The 20,805-nt window shown below is 39.2% G+C and overlaps 1 protein-coding gene and 1 long non-coding RNA gene across 5 annotated transcripts in view; one reads left to right on the forward strand and one right to left on the reverse strand.

Annotated features, from left to right (window-relative positions):
• The window catches only part of LOC137653729 (uncharacterized), a 25,566-nt gene extending 5,413 nt beyond the window's left edge, over positions 1 to 20,153 (forward strand). For 3 of the 4 annotated variants that reach the window (XM_068387339.1, XM_068387337.1, XM_068387341.1), the window contains exons 2-8: positions 6,522 to 8,419; positions 10,260 to 10,377; positions 14,784 to 14,862; positions 15,970 to 16,136; positions 16,318 to 16,464; positions 17,268 to 17,358; positions 17,756 to 20,153. In XM_068387339.1, coding sequence (XP_068243440.1) covers positions 6,557 to 8,419; positions 10,260 to 10,377; positions 14,784 to 14,862; positions 15,970 to 16,136; positions 16,318 to 16,464; positions 17,268 to 17,358; positions 17,756 to 18,113 — 2,823 coding nt within the window. In that variant the 5' untranslated portion in view covers positions 6,522 to 6,556 and the 3' untranslated portion in view covers positions 18,114 to 20,153. Of the gene's footprint in view, positions 1 to 5,083; positions 5,211 to 6,521; positions 8,420 to 10,259; positions 10,378 to 14,783; positions 14,863 to 15,969; positions 16,137 to 16,317; positions 16,465 to 17,267; positions 17,359 to 17,755 lie in introns of those variants that run through there. The other variant, XM_068387340.1, reaches the window with a different exon arrangement.
• On the reverse strand, positions 18,702 to 20,541 carry LOC137653730 (uncharacterized). The gene is made up of 2 exons (XR_011046538.1): positions 20,147 to 20,541; positions 18,702 to 20,056 (listed from the first exon to the last, which is right to left on the reverse strand). It is a non-coding gene; the product is annotated as an uncharacterized lncRNA (long non-coding RNA).
• Between the last annotated feature and the right edge of the window lie 264 nt (positions 20,542 to 20,805).

The following is a 20,805-nucleotide window of genomic DNA, read 5'->3' on the forward strand; positions in this document are numbered from 1 at the left end:
ACAACAGTGGGGATTACGTTATTCCATGAATGAGAGGGCATCAGAGGGTAGACAGAATTTAGATAACAAGTTGGATTAAGAAGGTAATTTCTGAGTAGAAAATAAAAATGGAATTACAGAAGTCGAAAGCTCAACAATACACGTAAGAAGAATTGAAGACAGGAGGAGAGGTGTGCTGCAACAACCAGAGGACAGAGAGAAAAGAATTACAGAGTGCCCAGGAAGAATAGTTGGCATCACCGCCCAGAACTAATGCTGCTGCTTGTCTTCACCGCCCCTCACTAATGATGCTGCTTGGCTTCATCGCCCGGCACTGATGATGATGCTTGGCTTCTCCGCCCGGCACTAATGATGATGCTTGGCTTCATCGCCCGGCACTAATGATGATGCTTAGCTTCATCGCCCGGCATTAATGCTGCTTGCTGCTTGGCTTCACCGCCGGCACTAATGATGCTGCTTGGCTTCACTGCCCGTCACTAATGATGATGCTTAGCTTCATCGCCCGGCATTAATGCTGCTTGCAGCTTGGCTTCACCGCCAGCACTAATGATGGTGCTTGGCTTCACCGCCCGGCACTAATGATGATGCTTAGCTTCATTGCCCGGCATTAATGCTGCTTGCTGCTTGGCTTCACCGCCGGCACTAATGATGCTGCTTGGCTTCACCGCCCGGCACTAATGATGCTGCTTGGCTTCATCGCCCGGCATTGATGATGCTGCTTGGCTTCACTGCCCGGCACTAATGATGCTGCTTGCCTTCACCGCCCGGCACTAATGATGCTGCTTGGCTTCATCGCCCGGCATTGATGATGCTGCTTGGCTTCACCGCCTGGCACTAATGATGATGCTTAGCTTCATTGCCCGGCATTAGTGCTGCTTGCTGCTTGGCTTCACCGCCGGCACTAATGATGCTGCTTGGCTTCACTGCCCGGCACTAATGATGCTGCTTGGCTTCACCGCCCGGCACTAATGATGCTGCTTGGCTTCACTGCCCGGCACTAATGATGCTGCTTGGCTTCACCGCCCGGCACTAATGATGCTGCTTGGCTTCACCGCCCGGCACTAATGATGCTGCTTGGCTTCACCGCCCGGCACTAATGATACTGCTTGGCTTCACCACCCGGCACTAATGATGCTGCTTGGCTTCACCGCCCGGCACTAAGGATACTGCTTGGCTTCACCACCCGGCACTAATGATGCTGCTTGTCTTCACCGCCCCTCACTAATGATGCTGCTTGGATTCATCGCCCGGCACTAATGATGGTGCTTGGCTTCATTGCCCGGCACTGATGATGCTGCTTGGCTTCATCGCCCGGCACTAATGATGCTGCTTGGCTTCACCGCCCGGCACTAATGATACTGCTTGGCTTCACCACCCGGCACTAATGATGCTGCTTGTCTTCACCGCCCCTCACTAATGATGCTGCTTGGCTTCATCGCCCGGCACTAATGATGGTGCTTGGCTTCATCGCCCGGCACTGATGATGCTGCTTGGCTTCATCGCCCGGCACTAATGATGCTGCTTGGCTTCACCGCCCGGCACTAATGATGCTGCTTGGCTTCACCGCCCGGCACTAATGATGCTGCTTGGCTTCACCGCCCGGCACTAATGATGCTGCTTGTCTTCACCGCCCCTCACTAATGATGCTGCTTGGCTTCATCGCCCGGCACTAATGATGATGCTTGGCTTCATCGCCCGGCACTGATGATGCTGCTTGGCTTCTCCGCCCGGCACTAATGATGCTGCTTGGCTTCACCGCCCGGCACTAATGATGCTGCTTGGCTTCATCGCCCGGCACTAATGATGGTGCTTGGCTTCATCGCCCGGCACTGATGATGCTGCTTGGCTTCTCCGCCCGGCACTAATGATGCTGCTTGGCTTCACCGCCCGGCACTAATGATGCTGGTTGTCTTCACCGCCCCTCACTAATGATGCTGCTTGGCTTCATCGCCCGGCACTAATGATGGTGCTTGGCTTCATCGCCCGGCACTAATGATGATACTTAGCTTCATCGCCCGGCATTAATGCTGCTTGCTGCTTGGCTTCACCGCCCGGCACTAATGATGCTGCTTGGCTTCACTGCCCGGCACTAATGATGCTGCTTGGCTTCATCGCCCGGCACTGATGATGTTGCTTGGCTTCACCGCCCGGCACTAATGATAATGCTTGGCTTCATCGCCCATCATTAATGCTGCTTGCTGCTTGGCTTCACCGCCGGCACTAATGATGCTGCTTGGCTTCACTGCCCTGCACTAATGATGATGCTTGGCTTCATCGCCCGGCATTAATGCTGCTTGCTGCTTGGCTTCACCGCCGGCACTAATGATGCTGCTTGGCTTCACTGCCCGGCACTAATGATGATGCTTGGCTTCATCGCCCGGCATTAATGCTGCTTGCTGCTTGGCTTCACCGCCCGGCACTAATGATGCTGCTTGGCTTCACTGCCCGGCACTAATGATGATGCTTGGCTTCATCGCCCGGCATTAATGCTGCTTGCTGCTTGGCTTCACCGCCGGCACTAATGATGCTGCTTGGCTTCACTGCCCGGCACTAATGATGATGCTTGGCTTCATCGCCCGGCATTAATGCTGCTTGCTGCTTGGCTTCACCGCCGGCACTAATGATGCTGCTTGGCTTCACTGCCCGGCACTAATGATGATGCTTGGCTTCATCGCCCGGCATTAATGCTGCTTGCTGCTTGGCTTCACCGCCGGCACTAATGATGCTGCTTGGCTTCACTGCCCGTCACTAATGATGATGCTTAGCTTCATCGCCCGGCATTAATGCTGCTTGCAGCTTGGCTTCACCGCCAGCACTAATGATGGTGCTTGGCTTCACCGCCCGGCACTAATGATGATGCTTAGCTTCATCGCCCGGCATTAATGCTGCTTGCTGCTTGGCTTCACCGGCGGCACTAATGATGCTGCTTGGCTTCACCGCCCGACACTAATGATGCTGCTTGGCTTCACCGCCCGGCACTAATGATGCTGCTTGGCTTCACCGCCCGGCACTAATGATGCTGCTTGGCTTCACCGCCCGGCACTAATGATGATGCTTGGCTTCATCGCCCATCATTAATGCTGCTTGCTGCTTGGCTTCACCGCCGGCACTAATGATGCTGCTTGGCTTCACTGCCCGGCACTAATGATGATGCTTGGCTTCATCGCCCGGCATTAATGCTGCTTGCTGCTTGGCTTCACTGCCGGCACTAATGATGCTGCTTGGCTTCACTGCCCGGCACTAATGATGATGCTTGGCTTCATCGCCCGGCATTAATGCTGCTTGCTGCTTGGCTTCACCGCCCGGCACTAATGATGCTGCTTGGCTTCACTGCCCGGCACTAATGATGATGCTTGGCTTCATCGCCCGGCATTAATGCTGCTTGCTGCTTGGCTTCACCGCCGGCACTAATGATGCTGCTTGGCTTCACTGCCCGGCACTAATGATGATGCTTGGCTTCATCGCCCGGCATTAATGCTGCTTGCTGCTTGGCTTCACCGCCGGCACTAATGATGCTGCTTGGCTTCACTGCCCGGCACTAATGATGATGCTTGGCTTCATCGCCCGGCATTAATGCTGCTGTCTGCTTGGCTTCACCGCCGGCACTAATGATGCTGCTTGGCTTCACTGCCCGGCACTAATGATGATGCTTGGCTTCATCGCCCGGCACTAATGATGCTGCTTGGCCTCACTGCCCGGCACTAATGATGCTGCTTGGCTTCACCGTACGGCGCTAGTTCTTCTGCTTGGCTTCGCCGTACGGCACTAGTTCTTCTGCTTGGCTTCACTGCCTGGCACTAATACTGCTACTTATTCGCATCACCGCCCGGCATTAATAATGCTGCTTGGCTTCACTGCTATTATTAAACTTCAACATTGTCGGTTTTTTGTTTGTTATTCTTAAAGTCGGTCAATTCTTTGATTATTTTCTAAAAAAATTTCGCTAGAGCCCGTAACCAACCAGTCAGCTTTATTATTATTATTATTTTTATTATCATTACTATTATTATTATTATTATTATTATTATTATTAGCTATGCTATAACTCTAGTTGGGAAAGCAGGATGCTACAAGCCCAAGGACTCCAGCAGAGAAAAATAGCCCAGTGAGGAAAAGAAATGTAATGAAATGAATACTCTACATGAGAAGTAATGATCAATTAAAATAAAATAATTCAAGAATAGTAACAACATATAAATTAAAATCTAATAACAATAATTTTAAAATCTATATTAACTTTAATAATAATAATAATAATAATAATAATAATAAAAATAATAATAATAATAATAATGATAATAATAATAATAATATCATTAATAATAATAAAATAATAATAATAATAATAATAATAATTAATAATAATAATAATAATAATAATGATAATAATAGTTCTACAGTACATACCTTTTCGTTTATTCTACCTCCCTTCTCCACTCATTCGAATAAGAAAAAAAAAACATATCAATTGAATGTTGTCAAGGCCTTCCTACTCAAGTTGTATAGTATCGTGACTTAATAGTTGTTAATAATAATAATAATAATAATAATAATAATAATAATTATTATTATTACTATTATCATTATTATCATTATTAAGTTATGACCCTAGTTGGAAAAGCAGGATACTATAAACCCAGGGGATCCAATAGGGAAAATAGCCCAGTGGGTAAAGGAAACAAGGAAAAGTAAAATATTTTTAGATCAGTAACATTAAAAGATCTCCTATATAAACTGTAAAAACTAACAAAACAAGAGGAAAAGAAATAAGATAGAATAGTGTGCCCGAGTGTACCCTCAAGCAAGAGAATTCTAACCCAAGACTGTGGAAGACCATGGTACAGAGGCTATGGCACTACCCAAGACTAGAGTACAATGGTTTGATTTTTGAGTGTCCTTCTCCTAGAAGTGCTGCTTACCATAGCTAAAGTCTCTCTTCTACCCTTACCAAGAGGAAAAGTGGCCGGTGAACAATTACAGTGCAGTAACCCCCTGTGAGTAATGGCATCTGTGTAGATTCCATGAATCACAAGACGATACACCCTTCGTCCTTCAGTCGTAGCACAAACCTCATAGGGAGTACACGTTTGAGTTTGACCTCTGACATTCACTCGTTTCTACGTATGTTTTTGAAAAACAACTGCCTTAAAATGAGTTATATACTTGCTCTAATAAAGTAGAAGTAGAAACTTGAGGACCAAACCAACTCCGTAAGTATATAAATCTACTTGTCCAAGTAAGTAGCTGGTGTATGAAGGGCCAGGATTGAATCAAGGGACCAACACTGTGCTAGAAGAGTTGCCTTGTCCAGGTGGCAACAGAGTAAAAGACCTCTAAAATGAGATAAAGATTTTGTGAACAGAGGCCAAGGCAGAGGGCAGAATTCGGAAACGTCCTCCCTACCTACCACACATACGGTAGAAAATTCTAAGATGGCAGATTGACTTGAAAATTGAATCAAGTATTCCCAGATTGAGGCCGAGATGCCACCACAGCCTCTACAATGATTTCTATCTGGAATGGCATCAGCCGGAGAGAGTGGTTGAGATGACAGATGTCTACGCTAAGCTTTCAACCAATACCCATTCAGCCTTCATGACTAGAAAGAGGAGACTAAAACAGCAATAACTCGGTTTGATTATCAATTAAATGTTAATAAGACAAAGAAAATTTTCTTGTGTGTGCCACCAGGCAAGAAATTTGAAAAAGGCAAGGCGAAGAAAATAAGGTACGAAACCATTATCCAAAAGAGTAGAAGTTTACCCAAATCACAGCAAACTTGGCTCTATCATATGAGAAGTCAAGACAACAGAACCTCATCTACTACTTAATTCATCTAGAGTTTTGCTTTATAAACAAACAACCAAGGAGCAAAAAGGGTGAGCAGATATTCTAAAATGAAAAGAATAGAGAGGCAGCTACATGGGTATACATAAGTGAAAGAATAACGTCACTGCCTAGGGCTGTCTAAAACTGGAATATGCTAAAAAACAAATTAAAATAACATAAGTTAACAGTTACTTCACTTGTTGCTGCAACCTTAAATTCCTCCCAAATTCTCAAAGCAAGGCCTTGGGCAACAAATTCTCACCCAAAGACCAAAAATCCTGGGCTCACAATAATCTGCAGCAGAGAGCATGCTACAAGATTGTTTAATGCAACCTCCCTTTTCCTCTGCACATTTGACAGCATATGTAGGCTGACTCACAAGTCTCAGGCAGTTGAGGGTTACAAGCTCAATGCAGAAATTAATATACTGGACTTTGGAACGTTTTTAACTGGCAAATCCTGAGTAAAGTTTTTAGTAGACTCAGTAATGTAATATTCATTCAAAATATGTTCAAATTCTTATTAAACAATGTAAGTAGCTTAAAAAACTATTTCCTCATAATTTCTTCATAACAAGGCCCCAAAAAAATGTTTACAGTAACTTTTTTCTGTTTCGCTCTCCATTTCCTCGAGATTTAAGCCATTGTTTTTTACATGGCCAGCAATTTGTAATCTTTTTTTTAATTTTACAGATTCGCATTGGTGGACGGCATCAACAACCGAAACCATGAAGAGTACTTTCCTGTTTCTGGTGCTACTCATCTTAGCAGAAACCTCATCTGAATTTTTGCCAGCTTTGAGTGAATTGGTAGCGTCAAATGATAGTCTCTCAACTTTGAAAAAGCCATCAGACAGGCCTCATATACCTAAAGGTTCCACTGGATATACATTGAACAATGACACCCAAACCGTGGCTGGCCAAAACGACGACCAAACCATGGCTGGTAAAATCACCGTTTCTGGCGTCGGAAATGAAAACTTAGAAGGAACTGAACAAGTGAAAAGGGATGTAGTACTACATAATTCGACAAGAGAAATGCCTAGCGTGGTTGCCGATGTGAACTTGGATCTGATAACCAGAACCGAAGACAATTATACCCAACAGAACTCTCAGGACCAACAGATGCATTCGCCTAGAGACCAAGAACTGAATAGTTTGGTTATAAGAAAATGTTGTGCGCTAAATGAGCTCCTAAACTCTAAAACTAAAAACTGCACACCTTCCAACGAAACCAGTTTTGATGAAAAAGTTAAAAGTATTGTTGAGGGTAATTCAACAATTATAAATTACGAACTTGGTAAAAAAGAAAAATGTTTCCATCCGTATCATATAGCTTTAGAGCCGGGAAATCACACAATCCTCCCGTCTGGTCACCTGAAAATTAAAACTGTAAAGACCTTTGAACCCAATTCCTATTGCATAGAGTTGTATGAAACATCAACAGATGTCCTTCTCGTAGCCTCTTCCTGCCATTGGTTACAGAAATGTAGAGACGTAAAGCAATTTGATTATTCCTCTTCTTCTGACCCTCGAAACCGGATGTCTGCAAATAGCTTTGATATGGATCCTAAATCCCCAAAGACAATTAAAGAAGCAGATACCTTTATAGATGGCAAATATGAACTTTGCTCGAAATCATTAGACCGGTGTTTTACAGATTCTCTTTGCTGCAAAGACAGTGGAGACATTTTCTGTCGGAATTCATTCCAGAAATGTTGCCAACCAAATGAAATTTGGTCTGACAAAGGTTGCACATCAAAAGGTATCGATTACATGCCAAGTGATGAGATGTCAGAGTTGCTGGGAACTTACATTCCCCAGACCAATAGACCCAAATCCAGCGCTGGAAAGGATTGTAATGTAGAGATAAGAAGAAACGATACATTCATTCCTTGGAGGGTGCAAGATGAGCGAAGCATTTCTGTGAATTCCAGCTTGGGAAACGTTACCATTGATCACTACTGTGTAGATGATTACAAGGAAGTTACGGGAGAAACCGAAAGTATGATCATTCTGTGCTTGAGAGAAGTAACTCATATTCTCCCGCCTGAATTTGTTGAGCGTTCCAGCAAAGGTCTGGCTGTTGGGAAATGTTGCCCGGAAGGACAGTACTTGAATGGTTTCTATGACTGTGTAAGTAACAAATTAGGCTTAGATATTATCAAGAATGAAGAATTTGTTGCTGGCAATGTTACAGAAATGGAATTCACGGATAGACCTCTCTGTTATAATAACAAGGGACCTACAGTATTTGTTTCTTATGGCAAACAGACGGGCAAAAACTATTTTACGTTCAATGAAGATAACACAGTGAATACATTCTTTGTGGAAAAAAATTCTATTGAAACCAGTTGCATTAATGAGCAGATAAAGTTGAACACTGCAGTATATTGCATTGATTATGCAGTTGAAGGAAACAGCACTACGATTGTAATAATATTTTGCGATAATCCTCCTTCGAAGGCAACGCATCAGGAGAAGTTCGTCATCATTCCCATCTACCTAGCAATCTCCTGCATTGCATTATGTGCAACAGCCTTCTTCTTGGCTATGGCCAAAGTAAGACGTCCTCACAAGTCTGTGAGAAAGGTAAGGAAGCCTCAATAATCCTCATTATATTTCAGAGTAAAGTTGATGCCACACAAAGTATGCATTTATGAACATGTGTTTTTTTTTCAGCTTTTTGGATAGGGATACCTTGATGGGGTGAAAGGGTTTATGTATTGCCACGATCAGCAAAGCTGTACTAGTCAGGGACACTCATACTAGAGTTGGTTTGTTGTGAACGATCAGACAAAACTCTCCCAAGATCAGCGAAGCTGTACTAGTCAGGGACACTCATACTAGGTTGGTTTGCTGTAAAAGATCAGACAAAAATCTCCAACGATCAATAAAGCTGTACTAGTCAGGGACACATACTAGGTTGGTTTGCTGTAAGCGATCATACAAACATCTCCCACCATCACCAATCCTCACTGGCCAGCGTGGTGATGAAAACTGGCTACACCTCAGACATGAATAAAGACATGTCTGAGGCATTTGTGCTGCAGTGGACTGGAAACGGCTGTAATTGTTTTCGTTGTTGTTTACTCAACTGAGAGATGAGTAAGGGAGGTCAATTTCAGCTTGAAGCAGGATGTGAACTTTTGAGTAAAAGTCATCAACCTGGTGTTTGCCTCTTGCATATTTTCATAGAAAATGTCTCACGCACGCCACTGCAGCAGGGTTGCCAGATTATTTCGACTGAATTATCGTACATGAGCCTTAAAATTGTCGTTTTTCAACCAAAATTATCGTACACAGTTTCAATATAATTATTAGGGTGTTACATGATTGACTTATTTCAAAAGATTTTAGTATAATTGTTTAATTAAACCCACACACACCTACATTGTTTATACCTTAGGTATGTATCGTACATCGTACCGGACCCAAAATAATCGTACACGTACTATAACTATCGTACGAATGGCAACCCTGCACTGCAGAGAATATTTTCAAATAATTTCAAAGGATTATTTACTTTTATTTGTTAGTTGAAAACATTAGTGTATAACGCTCCCTTTCTATAACTGCATGAAGTAATCCTTTAGATGATCTACGTGTTAGTTATTTCAGAACCTTTTAAAAAAGAGCCTTCATATTCATGAATCCAATCCTGTTTTGGACCTAAGTTTCAATTCCATTATATTATTATAACTTGCTAAGCCACAACCCAGTTGGAAAAGCAGGATGCTATAAGCCCAAAGGCTTTAACAGGGAAAATAGCTCAGTGAGGAAAGTAAATAAGGAAAATTACAAGAGAAGTTTAAGAAAATTAACATTAACATAAATCTTTCATATATAAACTATAAAAACTTGAATACAAAAGGATAAAAACTTCAAAATAACAAGAGGAAAAGAAACAAGATAGAATAGTGTGCCCGAGAGTACCCTCAAGCAAGAGAACTCTAACCCAAGACATTGGAAGACCATGGTACAGAGGCTATGGTACTACCCAAGACTAGAGAAGAATGGTTTGATTTTGGAGTGTTCTTCTCCTACAAGAGCTGCTTACTATAACTAAAGAGCCTCTTTTTCCCTTACCAAAGGGAAATTAGCCATTGAACAATTACAGTGCAGTAGTTAACCTCTTGAGAGAAGAAGAAATGTTTGGTAATTTCAGTGTTGTTAAGTCTTTACGGAAAGAGGAGTGTGTGTGAAGAAAAGGCCAGACTAGTGTGTGTATATGTCGGCAAAGATGAAATGAGCCGTAACCAGAGAGACGGATTCAATGTAGTACTGTCTGACCAGTCAAAGGACCCAATAACTAACTCTGTAGCGGTAGTATCTCAACGGGGGGATGTTATTCATCATGTCCTTTTTTTTTAGATTTTGCATAACTGTTAAGAGATTTACAAACTGATAATTAATGTCTTTCATTCTGCAGATCAACACTCTTCCAGGAAGAATCCTTATGAGCTATGTGATGGCTTATTTGATGTCTTGTCTGCTATTAATTATTCTTTTGACTGGACGACATTTTCCAGAGACTTGCTTCATAATTAGTAAGTAACAATGAGTACCTTTTAATTCAGGACGAATATATTAAAAACATAAGATACCTGTATATTATATATGGAACCAAGTTAGGCTGTCTAACATAACCTCTCCCTCCTTGCACTCTCTTCGCCACCATTTGTCACCAGTGTTGCCAGATATGGGAATTTATCCCTGGATTTAGAGATTTTGAGTGTCTGATGGGAATATTCTGTAGAAATTTCTATGAAGAAGAAACAATGATGAGTAAACCTATATATTGTTGCAATTAGTTTGCTTGAACTTACATATAGTGGGTAATTTCTATACTAGTAATACCTACAGGATCAGAAAAAAATATATATTTGTGGAAATGTGGATTTTTGTGTTGTTTTGGGGATTTTTTATCGTGAGATTTGGGGATTTTTAGACTAACCCATCTGGCAACACTGTTGGTCACTACAACACCACTCGCTCGACATTTATTTCGTAGGATATTACTTCACATTACATGGAACATAATTTGTTTAGCCGCGGAAAAAAATAATATCACTTCTTCATCCCTTTTATCAACCATGTATTCTTTTAAAAATACTTTCAGGCTTTACCCAAGAAACGCACTGAAGAATTGCTTTATTCAGAACCTCTATGATTGACCTTATGCAATGTCAGTTTATCCTGAAGATCTTTTGCTACCAACACTTTATATTATCTTAATACTAATTTTAATCATAATAATAGTAATACTTTTGATAATGATTTTATTGATTTGAAATATAGAAATTTTGATAATAATTCAAATAATAATAACAAGAGTCTCTGCTTGAGTAAACAAGTGCGCAGTGTTGCACTACAGTTTGGCTGCTAGTACTATTTTTCAACACTACTACTGCATCACGAGTCTGACACACGAATCATGGTGTAATAATAATAATAATAATAATAATAATAATAATAATAATAATAATAATAATAAAGTTTGAAAATGTGGTTTGAACGTATAATTCGAAAGCGAGGTTTGAATGTAATGTTTGAACTAAATGTTTGAAGGCGGGGTTTGAATACAATGTTTGGAAGTGAAGTTTGAACGAGAACTGAAAGTGAAGTCTCACGTGATCTCTCTCGGCCAATCACTGACCTTCACGTCGGATTCGAGGTTCCGATTTAGAGGTCTTTCAAACACCTAAGCCATTGTGAAGGAAAATGTAAACTGGTCACAGCTTTAATATTGTCTTTATGGGTTTATTGACAGTTTTCTTTTAACATAAAAATAGTTATTATTAATTGAGAACAAGATTGGGAGTTATTGAGAAAATCGGTTTGTGTGAACGGATAATTTTGGAGCAAGAAGTCTACTTCATTGGTTTTTAACGATTGGTTTTTAGTATTATCAAAGGATAGAGTAGGGTCATCGGTGTAAGGAGACACAGACCCTTCTTACAATAAGGAAACCGGTCAACATATGGCTAGTTGGAAGTACAGCTGGTCACAGGAATTTCTGGCATACCACCTTCTGATGAATTACACCCGATTTCATCCTTAAGCCCCCCTGACACTTGCACGCATTTGCGGCACGCATTGTCACGCCTTTTGTCGTGAACTGGAGTGAACGATGCGGGAACTGGCATGAACGCGTCGTGAACGGTGCGTGGCATGTGTGCCATGCGTGGCGAGAATTTTGAAATGTTCAAAATTTGTGGCACGCACTGTCACGACAAAATTGGCGTGAACTAGTAGTGAACGATGCGCAAACTGGAGTGAACGCGTCGTGAACAGCGCGGGACGATGCGGGAGGATGCGTGCCAGTGCATGGCAATTAAAGCAATGGATTTATCCCTACTTCCTCATAATCATCAAAGAAAAAATCTGTATAATGACAATATATTCTTTTACCTCTCCCCTTTCCTTATTTAATTGAGAGAGAGAGAGAAAGAGAAAGAGAGAGAGAGAGAGAGAGAGAGAGAGAGAGAGAGAGAGAGAGAGAGAGAGAGAGAGAAAGAGAGAGAGAGAGAATTATTGATTTTATACCACAAAAAGAGGACAGAAGTTCTTTAATCCCTTCATGAGCAGGTGTAAAAGAGAGAGAGATATATTTTCTTCATTTTGCTTGTGGTTTATTGAATGTGTATACACACACACAAACATTATATATATATATATATATATATATATATATATATATATATATATATATATATATATATATATATATATATATACATATATATTCAAACCAGTTAATTACCTATAATAATAATTAAATAATATATATACTAGAGGTATAATTATTACAAATATCTATAAAGATAACCCACACATTAATACAGGGGATATTAATCAAAGATTAGCACAAGAATACGCTTTTGATAAAAATCATGTAGGAAGCCCCGTCTTTATATATGATGTGGCCAAGTCGTGAACTGGAGTGAACGATGCGTGAACGATGCGGAAAGATGAGTGAACGTGTCGTGAACTTTTCGTGAACTAGTCATGCCAATTCGTGTCATGTCGTGAACGTGGCGTGAACTTGTCATAAACTATGCTTGAACGTGTCGTAAACATGTCGTGAACAGTGCGGGAACCTCCTAGTGCATGCCAGAAATGCGTGCAAGTGTCAGGGGGGCTTTACTGCGCGCCCAGTGACCAAACAAAAAAAAAAGGGAAAGATGGCAGAGGTGTGGCAGTAATTCCTGTATCTATCTATACCTCAGGTTAGTGTATCTCCCCTCAATTCCATTGCATCCCCTTCATTTACACCATAAAAACTGAGACTGAAATCCAACTTTCCATCACACCACTAACATAGACTTGTTTTTACAATGCGTCGATATCTATCTGGAAAAGTTTGATTTTTTCCAGGTATATTTACGTATGTTCTGAACAGTTTTTTATAACTTTTACAGGAAAATTTTAGGTTTTGGACTACGGAAAAATAAGTTCTTGATGAAAAACAACAAATTTCCATTAGTCATGGATATATAAAAGAAAAAAAAAACTACGAAACACAAAAATGCGTCTGAAACCCCTGTTTAACTAGTTACGTCAAACGGTTATTTTGTATATATTTACCATTAATTTGCTGAACCGAGTTCTGGATCATATATATATAATCTTTATGTTCAGCATAACAATCTGATCCTTACTTCAAGAAGTGTATCTTGCTGGTGAATAGCAGATGAGTAACACAAACGCTGAAACGAGACTTGTGATAACCTGCTCATTATTATTATTATTATTATTATCATTATTACTAGCCAAGCTGCAACCCTAGTGGGAAAAGCAAGATGCTATAAGCCCAAGGGCTCCAACAAGGAAAAATATCCCAGTGAGGAAAGGAAATAAGGAAATAAATAAACGATATAAAAAGTAATGAACTATTAAAATGAAATATTTTAAAAACACTAACAACATTAAAACCGATATTTCATGTATAAACTATCTAAAGACTTTTGTCAGCTTGTTCAACATAAAAACATTTGCTCCAAGTTTGAACTTTTTCAAGTTGTACTGAAAAGCATCTACACCAAGTTTGATAGCATAGCTTTGATTTGATTGGGGAAAATCATGAATTGAATAGAATATAAAATTAAGGTCTTAAGCCAAGCACTGGGGCATCAAAGGCCATTCAGCGCTATGTAATGCAAATTAATCCACCATATTCGTACTCTCACATTTGGTATCATTTTAACTTGTATAACCAATCACACAACCTTTCATAGGCATTATGCACAAGATGATAATTGGACGATGGCGCCCGAGATTAATATCCAGATATAAGGTAATGAATTCGATAAAATATCATACTTGGACTAAATTCACCATCGTCAAAGAGGTTCACGTGAATTGTTTACCATCTTATCTTCTTTCCCACCGTTATCCCTAAATTAAGGGGTTGGTTGCCTGTTGCACCCTCTCCAGTGCCTTTTATCAAAGGCATTCTCTTCCACCAACTGCCTCCCTCTTGATCTTCTCCCTTTAACATGTTCCTCCCAAGCTCTCCTCACTCCCTCACCACCACACATCCTCAACAAGTTCCCAGACCATCTCAGTCCTGACACTCTTATCATCTCAGTAATCTTCACTACACCTGCCATTCTTCTTATTTCATCATTTTCCAAGCTTTCAAGCAGTGATATTCCCAGAATCCTCCTCACCATTCTCATATATGTTCTCTTTTCGTCTTAAAGCCCAAGTTTCTGATCCATAGATTAACACTGATCTTATTACTGTGCAATAGATCTTGACTTTTAGCTTGATTGCAATATTACCATCTTATAAGGGACGCATTTCCAGGCCAAAAAGTACATGAGAATTCACCCTATTGGTATTCAAAAATTGATGACTAAAAATCCATAGCAAACATGATCCAATCAAAGTCTTGTAATATCCACGTCTTTTCTTTTAATACTATTGATTTCCTTTCTCATTCCAACAGGTGGGCTCACGCTGTTCTTCTCCTTAGCAAGTTTCCTATGGAATACTTCTATTGCCATGGAATCTCTCCTCCTTAGCCTGTAAGTTTTGAGATCAGACTTGATGTTTTGCTCAATTACCTTTGGCTTCATTGCCACTAAGGAATAAAACAATCCCCTGCTTGGTTATAAGTGCAAATAGTCCCTTTATTACCTATGAAAGTGATAGTGACCACAATACTTCCAGAGCTAAGAGAGCCTCATAGAATCTTAATTCATGAATCTATATAGTCGTTGGTTCAGTAGCTGTATTTAGCTATTCCTTCTCTCATAATTCCAAACTATGATAAAAAACAATAGGTGATGTTAAAAATCAAGAATAATAGTGTTAAAAGACAGTATTCACTGAAATATTCACTGATTACTTACTGGTATCTACATCAGTCCATGTATTCAACTCATTCGCTGATGAAGTCCTATAGCCAATGATTTTTTACCTTTTTCTGTTGAAGCATGAATAACAACAATGAAATATACCTAAAACCAGCATTAAGTTCCAGCAGGAACCCAGAAATGTATATAGGGTTGAGAAAATCAATTTCACTTGTGTACATTGCTAAATTTGAATCGAACAGATTAATCAGGAAGTGGTTAAGAACTATATTCCTTTTAACTAAATCATGTCCTCTGTAGTTTATCATTAAAGCATTGATTAACAACAATGGTTTGTGCAATTCTTAGAAAAAAATATGTGCCTACACGAATCTTATACATACACTAATTTTTCACTGTATTGTATGGTACTGTGGACCCCACCTTACTACCTATATGCTGATTTTAGGAGATAATTATATATAGTATCAATGTTGTAGTTACATGTGCGGTATAGAGTCCAAACGATTCATAGATCAACAAATAACCAACATGTTAACAAACCTAAGAATATAGCCACAGCAAATACTGTATAACTATTACAGACAGCTGAAGTGGTCCATGATTCGATTAGTAGTAAAGATGGGCGTCTGGGTATCAGTAACAAGATTTCTGTTGACAGACTGCTTTAGGTGAAAGGAGCAGTCTGCGTGACTATAGCCTAATAACTAATAAAAAGCTACAGTAGCTATCAAACCAATTGTGCAACAAATCGTGCTCAAATTTTGCAACAACAGGTACAGCTTAACTTCAATTTCTGCAATGTTTTTCCTACAGAGATGTGAGTATGTCCGAGAACTACCGGTTTCTGTGTCACTCCTTGTGGGTCTGGGGAGCAGCAGGTATAATCACAGCAGTTGCTCTGGCTCTTGATCATTACAGACAAAATTTACCTTGTTCAGTCATCAGGCCAAAATTTGGAGAATATAAGTGTTTTTTCTCTGGTAAGTCATCCCCACTGTTCAAAAAGCCTTTCTCACAGACATTTTGTGCATTTTTTTGGAAAATTGGGTAAACATGACAGCTTAAAAATCCATATTAGTGTAACATCAACTTGAAAAATTCATTGGAAAAAAATACAAACTTTCAGTTTTCTCTATACATGAAGATCTTTGATCCTTGCAGATGACATAGCACAGGTGCTCTACCTCTATCTGCCGATGTCTATCTCCATTCTTGCAAACATAGTCTTTCTAGCAGCTGGCAAACTTGTCAGGTGGGCAAATATAAAGCGACTGGAACAAGGTTATGGATCACAGAACACTGATGACAGTAAGTTCATGGTCTCTATATATTCTTGAGTTAGGTATATATATTAAAAAAAAAAAAAAAAAAAAAAAAAAAACATTGGCATTTAGTACCTTGCTGGATAATATATTTTTGATAATTCGCTAATTTCCTAGTTTCCTTTCCTCACTGGGCTATATTCCCTTTTGGAGCCCTTGGGCTTATAGCTTTTCAAACTAGGGTTTTAGCTCAGCTAATAATAATAATAATAATAATAATAATAATAATAATAACAATAATGATAATAATAGAAGTTTAATTCACATTAAAGATTATTATTATTATTATTATTATTATTATTATTATTATTATTATTATTATTATTACTTGCTAAGTTACAACCCTAGTTGGAAAAGCAGGATGCTATAAGCCCAGAGGCTCCAAAAGGGAAAAATAGCCCAGGGAGATAAGGAAAAGAGGAAATTAGAATATTCTAAGAAGTACATGTTCCCATGTACTTGGAAACTTTATGAATTAGATATATGTTACTATAGTCCATTTTTTTAGCGATGCATATTTGCACCGACTCGCGGCGGTGCCCTTTTAGCTCGGAAAAGTTTCCTGATCGCTGATTGGTTAGAATTATCTTGTCCAACCAATCAGCGATCCGGAAACTTTTCCGAGCTAAAAGGGCACCGTTGCAAGTCGGTGCAAATATGCATCGCTAAAAGAAATGGACTATAATACCTCTTGTTTACTGAATGCTTAATACTGCTGCTAGCAATAATAATAATGTTGAAAGTAACATTAATGATATTGATAATAATAATAGCCATCATTCTCAGCAGCACAGGAAAGTCATACGGCAACTGCAACCGGTCATGTTGGGTCGGCAAAACGACAACATTCTGGACTCAGAAAATATGAACAAAATAACCCGTGAGTTTTCTTCTTTGTTCTTTTTCTGATTCTTTCATTTTACTTTGTTCTTCTTTCGATATTTTCAATATATACGTTAAGGACATACTACTTTGCCGCGATTATCTTTTATCTGCATAAAAAAAGTGGGTATTTTTTTCTAAATTTTCATATTTACATGTGATTTTCTTTTTATCAATTAAGATATTACTTAAAAATACAAGATATAAATTGTAAAAGATATCAAATATTTCTACAGAAAAACCAATAATTCCATAAATAGTATCTTTGGGTATTGCCTTCATTGCTAGTGTTACCCAATGCTTTCACTACACGGGGTACCGCTGGTAATATTGTAAATTGGAAAAGGCGACATTTTGACTTATCATGATATAATTTTTCTTATTTTTTCCTGCAGGATTAGTTATTCAGTGAAGCTGATTTTCTGGGCTGGACTGACCTGGATCTGCGAGTTGATTGCATTTCTGTACAATTACTACATAGGAGTTTCTGAAATGTGGTACACCTACCTACTGTACATTAATTCAGCCATAAATTCACTCAGGGGAGTTGGGATTTTCTTCATCATTGTATTGACATCAGAACACCGGAAGCAAATTTACAAAAAAGTTGAGATCCTCTGTCCATGGGTTACAGCGTTGAGAAAGTTGTACAATTCTTCCTCGCAGTCACATGGTCGTGAGCATACAAACAAGCAGTCTACCTCACAAAATATTTTATCTCATAACACTGAGACAGAAAGTACACAGTTCTGAATTTAATGGAAGACTCAGTCTAAAGGGAACCATATATTAAAGTCGATGCGTCTAGGGAACTAGAAACAAGTCACTAGGCCATGGGTCTACATGGATTCCCATTCAAAAGTCCAACTTACAATGCCCTGAGGTTACCAAGAACTCTATAAAAAAACAAAAAAGTTTCATTACTCAAAAAGCTCTAAATTTATAGGGATCCTAGCCAGCATGCACATGATACAAAATCTATAGGGAACTTTATATAACAGCCAAGAGAGATTGCTTAAAGACCAAGTAACATATCAAAAGGCCAGAATTAAAGATATAAATCATTTGATTCTGCTTGTAATGACTGTACTTAAGTTACACCAGCATCATAATTTAGTTTTGATAAAACAGTGGTCCTTATCACCCTTTGATCTGAAGTTATTTAGGATTTCACCCTAACCTGCCATGGGTAAATACAGTTTAATTAATCTGTGCTATGATTTAATCAACTCTGAGTTCAAGAGGGTTGGCTAGTCTGTGGACAACCAACAGGTCATTACTGTGTGGAGGATTGATTTTTGTTTTATTTTTATTTATTTGTGTTGTTTGCCAAATCCAGAGAGAGAGAGAGAGAGAGAGAGAGAGAGAGAGAGAGAGAGAGAGAGAGAGAGAGAGAGAGAGAGAGAGAGAGAGAGAGTGTGTGTGTGTCAGCGAGCGAGAGGTAGTTTGTGTATCCATTGTTTGTTGTGCGAAAGACTGTTGGTATAAATGAGGTTGTTTGTTAAAGTTTTAGCTAGGTTAGGAGAGTGGTGCATGTCTTGGCTGAATGATTATATTTGATTTGACTGCAGCTAGAGGCAGTTGTGTTTGTGAATGCTGGATTATAATTTTTATTCTTTTACCAGTGTGGAAGTGTTTCATTATTATTTGAGTAAGTACAGTTTTGTTTATTTGCTTGTCGTGATTACGAATGATAGGAACAATTTATTATTTATCTTTGATTATAGTGCGATAGTTTAGTTAGCTAGGAGTGTTCGTAATTCCTCCTTTGGAGAATTATTTTTTTTTAATGCTGATCTTTAGTTGCTGACCTGGCCTTAATCGATTTTGTTTAGACTGCTCTTTTGGATTGCTCAACCGTTGATGACCTGGCCTGTGTATCACAATTACGTATGATGATAATGATGATTATGATGATGATGATCTTGACACCTATGACCCCAAGAGTTAAGGCCGTTGTGGCAAAGTAACACACATTTCTGTTTTCATATAGTGGTGTTGTACCAATAAAAACAGTTTGGCTTAGTGAATGATTACTTTGTGTTTTTATTTGTGACTTATCTTGCGAAAGTGTTAGTGAACACACGCAATATATATATATATGTTTTTGCGTTTTGAAATTAGGGTTGTGGTGAATTTAAGGTTAGGTTTTGTTAGTGTTTAGTTTTAAGCTTTGATATTGATTTTGAGGGGTATATTTGATTGTGGATGGGTTATTGTGTTGAATTTTTCAGTTTTAAGGAATATAGTATTAAGGTTATGGCTTGTTTTTAGTTTCCTTCTGTCTAAGAGTCCAGTTGATAACGTAAGGGGAAAGTTTGTGTTGAGGAGACAATTGTCTGTTAGAGGGATAAGGGTGTGGGGGTTGCTTTTGTGTGCATCCCGCCACAACTGCACCATAGTCTCTGCAGAGATTCTGGTCAAAATAGGCCACACCCCCTGATGACGTCATGGCCAATCATGTTGTCTCCCTCGTTAAATTTGTGAAGGGATGTATTGTGACCGCTGCTAAAGTAGGAGACAACGTGATTGTCTAAGACGTCATCAAGGGGTGGGGCTTATTTCGCCCGGAATCTCTGCGGTGACTATAGGAAATTGATGGCTTCTCCGACCACAGCAGAGGTAAATGACCACACATTCATTTATCACTGCAGTTAATGCTGACTGGCCTCCCATTTATTCATTTTATACATCATCTTATTTTGTAGATTACTTGCAAAAATATTTTGCCAACGCTGGCTATTGCTGTTTATCAGCCCATAACTGGAGTAAATATTTTTATAAACCTTATTTTGTAGATTACTAGCAAAAATATTTTGCCAACACTGGCTACTGCTCCTTAGCAGCCTATAACGGGAGCAAAGCTTGAAAATAGCCGCAAGGTCCTTGTGTGGACCCTAGTGATAGTAATGGGTAGGCCAATTTACCTTAGGCTCGGACTTTTTGGCGGAGAGCTGATTAAATGTGTTGCAATAGTCAAGTTGGTATCCCTTTTCAGAATTCATGTTATCTAAACTTTATTCAATCTTTTCTTTATAATAGGGGTTTTTATACTCTTTCAATAACAATAATTCTTGTATATGCTCCTAAAATTAACAAATTTGATTTAATTGGATTGGATATGTAAATTCTAGGCACATTGTCAGTTTCTAGAAATAAATAAATATGGTAACATATCAAAGTGCTCTATCTATGATCCCAACTCTAAATCAGTTCATTTTAATATTCAACTTTCATTTGGGAATGTTATGGTGTGACTAAAAACTTGCTGAAAAGACCGATGGCTTTATCATTTATATATATATATATATATATATATATATATATATATATATATATATATATATGTATATATATATATGTATATATATATGTATATATATATATATATATATATATGTGTGTGTGTGTGTGTGTGCGTGTGTGTGTGTATATATACTGTATG

The sequence above is a fragment of the Palaemon carinicauda genome, chromosome 14 (genome assembly GCF_036898095.1).
Source record: "Palaemon carinicauda isolate YSFRI2023 chromosome 14, ASM3689809v2, whole genome shotgun sequence".
Lineage (NCBI taxonomy): Eukaryota > Metazoa > Arthropoda > Malacostraca > Decapoda > Palaemonidae > Palaemon > Palaemon carinicauda.